Raw genomic sequence first — 12,162 nt, forward strand, 5'->3', positions numbered from 1 at the left:
TAGACACTGTGGGGGCCATTATTTAAAAAGAACAGTCCTCCATGCCACTGGCCAGCTGACACACAGAGATGCCCTGGCCAGTGCCAGTGGAACTCTATGCTTCCTGCAGCCGGCTGTGTTTAAAGCCACAGGAATCCAGAAACCCCATGGCACGAAGCTGAGAGCGTGCTGGCAGCAAAGGCACAAGACTCCTGCTGCACACCCTCATGGCCACCCCCTCCACCAGAGACAACTGCCACAGCCACCAGCCAGCCCCCACATGAGCCCTAGGGCCCCCCGCCCAGAGCCCTCACAGGGCTCACAGGAGCCCACCCAGGTGCCAAAAAAATGGACCCCTCATGGACGGAGCCAGTGCTTAGAGAACTCCTCAGCCTGTGGCAGGATGAAGAGGTCCTCTGGGAGATGGCTGGGAAGCAGCGGAATGCGGGTGCCTTCCTCGTCTTGCTGCTGGCCTGGCCACCCGGGGACACCCTACCCACACATGGAACCAAGTGCAGTCAAAAGTAAAGGAGCCTCCTCAGGCCCTGGGACACCACCTCACCAGCCACACCACTGAATACCTCAGCTGATGAGACGCACCTGGAGACGGAGGCAGAGCCAGGACCCCAGGGCCTCACCACCCTACTAGGCACTGAGCCAGAGCCACCCTTCAAGGAAACCAGTGAAAAGGACCAAGTGATTGACATACCATCATGGTCATCCAGCTGGGTGACAGCCAGCAGGGGGTCACCAGACCTCAGCAAGGGACCTCCTGGTATGTACCCAGCGTGGAGCACATCCTAGGGCATGAGGTGGTGATGCCCACCTCCACCACAGCTGGCAATGGGCCAGCCACATGGCCATCGGCCCCAACCCAGATGCACCCCATAAGGCCACCGCACCTGGCACTCCGTAACGGCCACTGGCGACACTCAGCACCCACTCCCACGGACAGAATCTCGAGATGCGCACTCAGAAAGTGGGTGGACAGGGCCAGACTGTGCCCAGGCCATGTACCGCAGGGAGTGGGTGGACGGGGCCAGACTGTGCCCAGGCCATGTACCACAGGGGCGAGGACCCCCTCAGGGCCTGCTGTGCTGTTGGATGGGGTTTGAGGGCCTCTGCTCATGGGGGTCGGGGGGCACAGCCCTCAGGGCAGTGGTGCAGGACTGATTCTTCTCTACCATCCATAAGCTGCGCCATGAGAGAGCCAGGCAAGACCCATTCCATGCTTGGCGCCAGTACCGCACTGGAGGTAGAGAAGCAGTCCAGGGCACCTCCACCCCACCAGCACCATGGCAGACCCACATCTAGAGGACCCAGAGGCATGTGGTGGATGATGTTGTCTACACTGCCACCATCCACTGCCAGATGGAGGTGGCCGAGCGGAGGCTCCAGGTCAAGGAAGCAGACCTGGCCTGCTGGCAGGAGGCCTGGGCAGAACGAATGGGGAACCTGTGGGACATTACCACTGTCCTGCAGGAGCACCTGACCCTGCTTCCTTCCCGCACCAACCCCTCTGCTGCTCTTTCTCCCCCTGCGGAAGCCCTTCCATGGCCCTACCTCCCTGTTCGTCCTGCCCCATCCCAGCCCCACCAGGGACCCGAACCCAGAGTGGGAGGGGATCCCAGGGCTGATGGGGTTCACAGCCCTCTCCCCCTAGCCCCGCCAGGTTGAGGTGCCTCCCCTTCCCCAGCCTCCCAATGTGTATAGTTCACCTTTGTACCCCAAAGTGCATAGTTAGTTACACACATTGTATTTCTCGCAACATTCTTTCATTGAGTTACACTAATTATTGTGCCACCATCCTTGTTTCCCATGTTTATGTTGGGAGGGTGGTGAGGGGTGTATGTGTGTGGGGGCCTGCAGGGGGCAAAGCATCTCACCCTTGCTCTCCATGATGTTGTGGAGGGCACAAAAGGCTCTGCTCACAGAGGTAGGGAGTACAGCCCTTGGGGCAGTGAGCCGGCACAGAGTGTACCACCTAGGGGGCATTCTACAGGCCAATCTCCAGGTGTGTTAGAAGGTGCCTAAAATGGTCTTTCAGGTGCTCCACTGCATAGCGGACCTAGTTGAGCCTGGTGTTAAACAGCTCCTGGGTGGGGTCTGGATGGCCGGTGTAGGGCCACAATTGTGAGGGCTGCAGGGAGTAGGTGGCACCACCACCGTGCACAGAGGCATGGTGATGTCCCCGACTGGGAGCTCCCACTGGGGAATGAAAGTCCCCGTCCCCATGCACTGGCAGAGGCCAGAATTCCAGAACACACAAGTATTGTGTGTCCAATGCGACCAGCCCACGTATATGTCCATGAACAGTTCTTTGGCATCCACGAAGGCCTTGAGCGCTATCAGTGGTAACCTTTTCAGTTTACATAAAGGCCTGCTCTGTGTTCCAGTGCACGGATGGGGATATGGGGCCCGTCCAGGGCACAGAAGCAGTTTGGGAAGCTGACCATGGCAAATCCCGCAACAGTTGCATCCAGATTTCCTACATGGGCTACCCTCTGGAGCAGCATGGAGTTCATAGACTAGAGGACCTGCATGGGATGGGGGGGTATGCACACCCATGAGTGTGTGACGGGGTGCATCCAGCCCCCATCCCCTTCCCTCACTCCCCATACCCCCTCCCCGACCCCATCTCCCATGCCTCCTCCCCAACCCCACCCCCATGCCCTCTCCCAGCCCTCACCCCCAATGCCCCCTGCCTCACCCCCTCGCACCCGCCTTAATGAAGATGGCCTGTCTGACCTTAATGAAGACGGACCCGACAATGACCTTGACAACCCCAAATAGGTGCCCCATGGACAGGATGGCCACCTTTCAGACCACAATGGTGACCCACTTATTGAGGTGGAGAGCAGGCCGCATCCAGGTGATCTGATGTCTGAGGGCATGGGTCAGCCAGTTGCAGAGCTCCAGGAAGGACTGCTTGCTCATTCTGAAGTTCTGCAGCCATCTGGTATCATCTCAATCACTCCTCGTAAACCGTTCCCACTCGTACAGTGGCTCCAGCGGTGCCAGGGTACATGGCTGGGGGGGCACCAGTAGGGTCCTGTGGAGAATGGCTGCATGGCCCCTGCAGGGGAGCTCGCCCATCAGAGGAGGTAGAGGTCAGCCACAAACACTGTGGCCAGCAGGCCAACCATGGCATTCGTGATGCCCAGACCTTGATGCTGCTGAGGACCCAATGGGTGTGGAATGGCCATCTGGTCCCTGCAGTGGCTCAGCTCTGCTGTGAACAGCTTGGCAGGCCTTGGCAGTGTGTGCAGGGAGGGGGTGTTTGAGAGGGGCCCTTTAAAGGAGCAGCTGCCCTGAAGGGCTTGGTGGCCACGCAACCCATCTGTGGCATTTCCTGCTTTGTTCTTTCAAAAGAGCAGCTGGGGATGTGGGGCTGCTCTCTCTCAATGGGCAGACTTCCTCAGGTTCTGTGAGAGCTGCCAGGTTTCATGGCCATTCATGTGCCTCTTTGCTTGGAAAAAATGAATCCAGCTCCCAACTGAATGATGGGGGAACTTTATGAAATGTCCCTCAAGGATATTCTCCCCTCTCCCTGAACAACTCAAGAAGGTTTACTGCCATTAAGATGGTCGAGGCCTGTATTCCACTGCAGCAGTTGCCTGTTCTTTATAATTCTCCTTCAGAAAGTGGACATTTTAACATTTATCTTGAATTTGCTGTATTTTTTTTGAAAAAATAACCTTTTATAATTTTTGCATCATCATCATCTCTGTATGTGTGTGTGTGTGTGTGTGTGTGTGTGTGTGAGAGAGAGAGAGAGAGAGAGAGAGAGAGAAGCATGTGGGAGACCCTAGATAACACGAAAGGATTAGCGAGGAAATTAAATTTTATCTGTCATTGCAGCATCAGTCCCAGAGTTCATGTACCAAAATTATAATTTCTCTTCTCACTACCATCCTATAACTATAGCATTTACAGAGTATATGATGTGCAGGATTTAGCAGAGATTTCCCTCAAGGGGGAGGGACCTTTTGATTTTTGTAGATTTTTAGTTTGTGCACCATTCATTTCATTGTAAAAGTCCAGTAACTGAACTGAGGTACAAGGACATGATTCATCTTCATTAATAATAAATAATGCTTTGCGCTTCAGTTGCTCATACAATCTAAAGGTCTCAAAATGCTCGGAAAACATTAAAGAAAGATCATCAATTTTACAGCCACGTTTCCATCTATCATTTGTTTCAAGTGACACTGAAGATCATTAGAAATGAAGGGTACCAGAAAAATATCTGGTTTCGGTTGTACTTTGTACATTTTACAGTACTGTGTATGTATTCTGTTTTTATAACTCTTTCACAGTGGATCATTCACATAACAAAAGAGGAGAATAAAACATTCATAAATAGGAAAATATTTTTAAACAAGAAAACGTGATTGTTAAAGGGAGCTTGTGGGCAGGGATAGTACTGCAACTGCTTTTAATCCACTTTTTGAAATTAATTGGATTTCGAGTGAATTACAACCCTTTAAGACTGATAGCACTCCTATGAGATAAGCATGTATTTTTTATTCCCCTTTTACAAATGGGGAAACTGATGATTGGAACTGTTATGTGATCGTTCACAGTAATACAGCACGTCAGAGGCAGACACAGGATTCGAAAGTAGGTCTAATTTCCAGTGTTGTCCACGGACCTCTGCTGCTGCTTTTTTGCAGTTCTTTTTTCCAACTGAATCCTTTTAGCTAATTTTAGGTGTTCGTAAGAAGTACAATACAGTTTTAATCTTCAAAATGCAAGTTCTTTTGTGCAGTTATTTTGTCGTTCTCTGTAGAATGTTTAGTGGGGTCACAGTGAAATCTAACTGTGGATATGAAAAGGGGGTACCACTTAAAAAAATTGTGACTGTAAAAATGTCCCTTTGACACTACAGGCTGAACCTCTCTAGTCCAGCACTCTCTCATCTGACAACATCTTCAATCCGCCATGATTTTAGTTAGCCAGACAACCAGTTATCATGGGTGTGAACAAGTTTCCCATGGTCCCATAAAGTTAGTTTCCGAACACCTGTCCTGTCTCTCAGTGTTCTGTGCTATTATTTAGCTGTAATGTACCCTTAAATGTCTTCAGAGATCCCAATAAGCAGTGGAAGTGTTGGCAATACTGACCTCCTGTGGTCTGGCAAATTCCCTTTTTCAGCCCTGGTCAGGTCCCAAGGGTGCCAGACTAGAGAGCCTGAGCCTGTAGTTCCTTTCTGTCGGGAAGAAGTGCTTCAAGTTTTCTTCATTTTAATCCCCACTTGTTCTTGATATTTCTTAGGTCAGATACCCTATATACTTATTACTAATAATAATTCCAGTCAAAGAGGCTGGGGCTGAATTTAGAACCTATCAGTTTTTCCCCTATGGTTATTGTGGAGCACAAGGTCTCTGTAGTGGAAGACAGGCAGTCTGATTGGGAAATAGAACTTGGTTTTCCCTCTGTGGATGATGCCGCTATTGTCTGGGCTGACCTAACATGATACAAGGGCAGTGAGTTTATTGTGATTGGGACAAATGGGCTTTTAAGACACAGGTTTATTGTTCTGAACCTAAAACCAGCTGATAATTGAGTTTAACCCAGCTCTGTCTCTTGCAATTCTTACCTTCTTGATGGTTTTTGTGTTTTACAGTGGGGTTTAGAAGATGTGATGAAAAGAGAAGAATACAGTTTGAAAGCAGCAAGCCAGCAGACTTTACAGTAGGTGAAGATGGTGTGGTGTACGCAGCAAGAAGCTTTCAGCTTCCTACAAATCCTACAGAATTCATCATATACGCCCAAGACAAGGAAACCCAGCAACAGTGGCAAGTGATAGTGAAGCTCAGCACTGAGACAGAATTTACAGAGCATTCAATGAAGGTAAAACAATTGCCTTTAGAAAGGTCTCTGACAGTAGATTTTAGACTACATCTGTCACACTCCTCCACATCTGGCTCCCTGCTTGTGTGTAACTAGTGCATAAATAATTGTAGACATGTAGTCTTTAAAAATCATGTTCCATAGTCTATTATTTGTAGCCCTGCTAAGGTCATGGAAACCCATATGTGTTTAAAGATCCAGAAATCATTTGGATTTGAACCTTGTTTTGGTACAGTTTGAGATTTGTACCTCAGTTTAAATTGGAAGCATTTTTTTTAATAATTGCTTAAAAGCATTTATTCAAGGAGTTTAATTTAAACACAAAAGAAATAATTTTGCACTAGACTCCATCACTCAGCATTAGTTGGGAACAGTAGATTTACTACAATAGCAGAATGCAGTCCTGACACAGAACATTGGGTTTATATTGTCCCTCGGTAATCAAATTGGAGATTGTCAGTTATTTATCATTCCAGCGCTAGTTTTAGGGATGATCGTCTCCCTTGGATAGAAACCAACGTAAGCCAAGCCAGTGTTAGCTGTAAGCTGAACACTTGGGAGACCACCCACAAGAAATTCAGATGCTGCCCAGCTGATTAGGAGAGCACCCAGGACCACACACAGTGGGCAGCAGGTGTTTATATTGGCAGTGCACATAACAAAATTTATTCCTCTCATGGATGTTAAAAATTAGAGGGAACTCTGAGCCAAGCCAAAGTAAAACAAAACTGGACACGCCAATATACAATTAACCACTACTCACTCTAGTAACATATTCTGTGACAGTTAGGCTATGCTACACTCAGCCCTTCCCCTACTTTTTTTTGTTGTTGTTTTTTTGCTTCCTATGGCAAAGTATCTTTTTAAAAAATTGAACATTCTTCATAAATTGATATAGTCACACTCAACTAAGAGATCAAAGATTGACGCATATATTTCAAAATTGGTTGCATTTCATTATGCCAGATTTTTTTTTTTCAAGAATAAGCAATTGTTCTGGGTTCTTAGAGACTTTTCAGGACAAGTTTTAATAAAGAAGCACATGGCAGTTGACATTACATAAGTACCTAACAAAACTATTCCTTTCAGAGGACGTGTCTTATCTGCACAAAAAGTCGTGTTTTTAAGTTGGATTTGTTAACACAAATTAAGAAACTCAGGTTAAAATAATAGTGAAGATCATTTAGATTAACTCAGTGTTAAAGCCTTAAAGAAAGGTGTTGAATTCCAGCTGTTAAGCAGAGTTACAAGTATTGCCTTATAATCACTCTTCCGTTTTAACCCAGATTACCTAACCTGATTAAGAGGTCACATGTTTGCAGTGTAGACAAACGCTTTTTGCCCAGTTCTGACACCTTCAGTCACACTCAGGTAGTGCCTTATATGTGAGGGTATTCCTCCGCTGCAAAGAGAAGCCCACTGCACTATATCTGAGTTCAGATTACTTGACTTGGGCTTGGTTGGGTAACTGGGCTAAAAACAGCAGTGTAGACATTGAGGCTTGGCTTCGATGCTGGGTGCTGAGAGCCTGTGCCTTTGCTGGCTACGTCTACACTTGAAGCATCTGTCTACAGAAATTACTATCAGAATAGATGTTCCAACAAACCTTCTGTTGACAGATTGCATCTGCACATAAAAGTGGATCGATCTTTATACTCGCTCTGTCAAAAAAAGGGCCCCTTGAAGCATCTACACGGCTTTTTTTTATCGACAGTTTCTGTCAACAAAGTGCAATTTGTTGACAAAACTCTCTAGTGTAGACGTAGCGGCTGGGTTTCTGACCCAGGGCTCCAACCCAAGCATGAATGTCTACACTATTATTTTTAGTCCCACAGGCCAAGCCCTGCAAAAACAAGCTAGTCGACTTTGGCTCTGAGACTCAGCACCATGTTTTTTTCTTTTCAGTGTAGACATAGACTAGTCTGGAGCTATTCACTTGTAAGGCACTGTTCAGAGAGATTGGTAAAAGCAGAAACTGGCCCTCTATTTGCATCTGCCATTTTTAGCTTCCAACACATTTCTATGATTAAAAATAAACTCCACCCTGCAAAGTCACCAAGGAGTGTATTTTGGGTCGCCCCCCCCACAATCAGACTAGCATGATACTAAAAGCTGAAATAACTGCAGATGCAGAGAGGAACATAAAGGCAGTGTTGACACCCAGCAGAGATTAATGCCCACTGTGCAAAGTGGGTCATCTACAACATCCATCACGGGTGACATAGGTTTAAAATAATTACAGCATTAATTCTATGGGATTTAATAAGGTCATAAATATTTCAGACATTCCTTACCAGTATGTATTAAACCTCTCTTAGAACTCAAATTATATTTTAGCAAACCTAGATCTAAATTTAATGTACAGTAGCACGTTACCTATACTGTATTTCCAATTAATGATATATATAGATATACACATCCTATTAAAATTCTGCACAGTATTAACTACTATCCAGCTGGAATATAGAAAGTCTAATGTCATTTACACAGGTAACAAATTGCTTATAATTCCATTTCACCTCCAAGTGGCATGCTGAAAAATAAAAAAAAAAAAAAAAAGGGAATTACTACCATTTCCAAGGAAAAATTAATATGACTTATTTCCATACCGTACTATGCATCCAATAAATAGCTTCATGAGCATGGCATGAAGAGTGCCCCTCAGAAGTTATGAAAACCATTATTCACTATACACATTTTTACCAGTTCTCATTCTAATGTCTGTTGTAAGGACCAGAAGCAAATTGAAGAAATAGTATTTCCTCGGCAACAATATAAGCACAGCAGCCATCTGCAGAGACAGAAGAGAGACTGGGTCATTCCTCCAATCAACCTACCAGAGAACTCAAGAGGGCCTTTTCCTCAGGAATTAGTTAGGGTAAGCAATGAACAACCAAGAAGGCAGACGGGCCATTTCAGAATTCCTTGGAAGTGAACTTCCCATGTCATTGATCGTCATTCCGTTAATCAAACATTAAAGAACCAAATTCCATTGTTACATCTGTACATAAGCCATTGGACCAAATTATGTGAGCTGTCAAACTCCCTTTCTTCTTCTTACATAACCCTAAGTGATTTTAAATCAGACAGCAGTTGCTCTGAAGTACAGGGAACCTCTGGTGGTACAAAAGATGGCAGTTGTGACTCAGTCAGTTCTGCTTCCTGCGCTAGACTCTCCCTACTTGCATGTTGGGTGAGGGGGAGTGGTGGAGGGGGATCAAGGGAAGGGACATGGCTGACTGAGGCATGTTGGGTGAGGGGGAGCAGTGGAGGGGGATCAAGGGAAGGGACATGGCTGATTGAGGCTACGCTGTCTCCCATGCAGTAAGGCACAGGAAATAAGTGTCCATCACCAGGCATTCCTGCACAGGAGATAGGTGGAGTAGCGAAGAGGTGTTCTACTAAAAACAAAAAGAAGTCCTGTGGCACCTTATAGATGAACAGATTTATTGGAGCATACGCTTTTGAGGACAAAGACCCACTTTGTCAGATGTAGGAATGCCTGGTGATGGACATCTGTTTCCTGTGTATTCCTGCAAGGGAGGCAGCGTAGCCTCAGCCTGCTCTGACGAAGTGGGTCTTTGCCCACGAAAGCTTATGCTCCAATAAATCCTTTCCCCTATGAGGTGCCACAGGACTTCCCATTGTTTTTACAGATACAAACTAACGGGTACCCCTCTGATATGTGTTTCATTAGTGTACCCCACACAGCCAGTTTACCAAAAGGCATGTGTGTGGTTGTGTGGACAGGGTAACAGATGTGAACATGGCTCCTCCCTGTTTATGCACTTGCAAGTTACTTTCTTAAAGGTGTAGAAAAGGCTATCAGTGAATGTGCTGTAAAATCAATTTCTGCTTTATTTGTTAGCCAGGAACTCGGTTCAGAGTTCAATACTTCTGCAGTAAACATGTGGCCACAAGTATAAATGGTTGCAATGCTTTCAGGTATTGTTAAAGAAATGAAGAAAGCTGAACACAGGTCTTAAAAGGTAAATGAAAGAGATAGCCTTGAAGCATATTTTAGTGCCCGCAAATCTTGTGTGCTCTTTTAGGAGCTAAACAACAGGTTTAAGAATAAGAGCATCTAATTGTTGCTTAGAAATACAGGTGCTCCTAAAGTTACAAACATCCAATCTGTGCACATTTGCACTTAAAAAGCAAAAGGTCTCCTGAAGCCTCAGACAGGGATGTACTTAGGATTTATGGGGCCTACGCAGTACTGTTAAATTGGTGCCCCTATGCCCGATGGCAGCTTGGGGGGAGTGATAATTTTTAGAGAAGTGATTTTACAATCTTCAGCAAAGCAAATTTCAAACTAAGATGCTGTCAACTAACACAGTAAATTCAGAAACTGGCCATATATACCTCGGGTTGTCAAATGCCTGTTCAATGGGTTCATTACCACCTGAACAGCTCTTTCACAGACTCACTATTCTGCTAATGGGTCTGGCAAACTTTTTCACTTCTAAGTTATCCATATCGTCTCTGGAGAAGGCAGAACTATAGAACAGGGACAGGAGCTGGTGAGTGGACACTGAAACCCAGTGGTACCCTAAATTTTCGGATGCCCTCCGCAACTGCATATTCTGCGTATGGGTAAGGATGGCCCTGGCCTCAAGGGAGCAGGTGAAAGGCGCACGGGTAGTGGCAAGCAGTGCAAGTGCTCACCTAAGTCCCCTTCAGTATCTCCACCTACCTCCTCATCCTCCTCTAATTAAACCCTGCTTTCCTCAAGCACCAGCATTCAAGGTTAAATAAAAAACAATTATCTCCTATTTTTCATTGTAGATAAACAATACTTCAGCTACATTATGGGTTAAATAGGCTTTTGTGGGCTCATCTGGGAACCTAACTACCGTATATTGTTTCTATGGGAAAATCCTGTACAAGTTCCAAGCATCCAGTTTTCAACCACATTTTTGGATCACAACACATTTATTGGGAATTTCCTATATAACTCACTTCCTGGTGGGAAAAAAATGTACATAATTATAAGAAGAGTCACTTCATACTTCCAAAAATTTAGTGATGGATTTTCTGAGTCTGTACAGGTTGAACCTCTCTAGTCTGGCCACATCCATGGTCTGGCATGATTTTAGTTAGCCGGATGTCCACCTATCCCAAGTTTCCTGCAGTCCGTAAAGTTTGTTTACATCCTCCAGTTCTGGCGCTCAGTGTTCTGTGCTGTTATTTAGCTGCAATTTACCCCAAAATGTCTCGTAAGGGCCCTGTAAGCAGTGGAAGTGTTGGTTATGCTGCTAGACAGTATTGACCTCCTGTGGCTTGGCAAATTTTCTCATCCAGCACCAGTCAGGTCCCTAATGTGCCAGACTAGAGAGGTTCAACCTCTATTATAACATTGATAAGGCCAAGCATATTAGTGTTCATGCCTCTGACGTTGTTTTCTTGTAAATATAGTTTCAACGTAATCTTACATTAAAGACGAATGCCAATTTACCATTCTTCACGCTCTGTTCTAGTTTCTTGTTCTGCTTAACTAATATAAACCTTGTATTCTTCACATTTAGATTAGGTCTGATCGTGATAAAAGTCTTTCACTGAGGTACAGTGTTACCGGACCAGGAGCTGACCAACCTCCAACGGGGATCTTCATCATCAATCCCATCTCGGGTCAACTGTCAGTGACAAAACCATTAGATCGGGAGCTAATAGCTTCATTTCATGTAAGATTTTGATTTACTGTAAACCAGATTATTAAATCAGGGATTAACATCTGTTGCAAATTTGATTTGTGCATCTGGCACAGTTTTCTACAAGATGTGATTTAAAGAGTTTATACGGATTGGAATTTATATTTATTCTACTTTTTATACGTAATACAAGGAACTCCTAGCATGTTTAAACAGCTTAACAAATGTGATTTACTGTATTTAGACAATTAAGGAAGGCTGAAATGTTAATGTTGTAGTTTGTTTTTGTGATTTATGCCATTGGTTAAAAATCCCACCATATTGTTTGTTTGACAGAAGTTTATTTTTAATATAACACCCTAACTTGGGTGTAATTACACTGGAATTGCAGCTGCTAAGATCTGAGAAATGAATGTGAAGAAAAGCTACCAGTTTTCATTTTCAGGGCAAATCTGAGCATTTTAATGGCATTATAATTGTAAATTAGATCTCTCTGTTTATGGAAGCTATATTCTTTGTTCTAGAGAAATTGCAAAGTAGACTGGATTATTTTTGCAACACTAATAGAAAAAAAATGTTTGATTGCAAAGCAGGAAACCAAGGTTAGCACTAAAATGTGTGCCTCCCATCCATCCTTTTGAAATGGTAGCAGAAAGACACAGTTATGGAGAAAATT

General features: G+C 45.0%; 1 protein-coding gene across 2 annotated transcripts in view; it reads left to right on the plus strand.

The window, feature by feature from the left end:
* Nucleotides 1-12,162, plus strand: part of CDH2 (cadherin 2) — a 196,690-nt gene that overhangs the window by 134,803 nt on the left and 49,725 nt on the right. For both annotated transcript variants that reach the window (XM_074987251.1, XM_074987252.1), the window contains 3 exons: nucleotides 5,609-5,835; nucleotides 8,567-8,713; nucleotides 11,364-11,519. In XM_074987251.1, coding sequence (XP_074843352.1) covers nucleotides 5,609-5,835; nucleotides 8,567-8,713; nucleotides 11,364-11,519 — 530 coding nt within the window. The remainder of the gene's footprint in view (nucleotides 1-5,608; nucleotides 5,836-8,566; nucleotides 8,714-11,363; nucleotides 11,520-12,162) is intronic.

This window comes from Carettochelys insculpta, chromosome 2, assembly GCF_033958435.1.
Source record: "Carettochelys insculpta isolate YL-2023 chromosome 2, ASM3395843v1, whole genome shotgun sequence".
Lineage (NCBI taxonomy): Eukaryota > Metazoa > Chordata > Testudines > Carettochelyidae > Carettochelys > Carettochelys insculpta.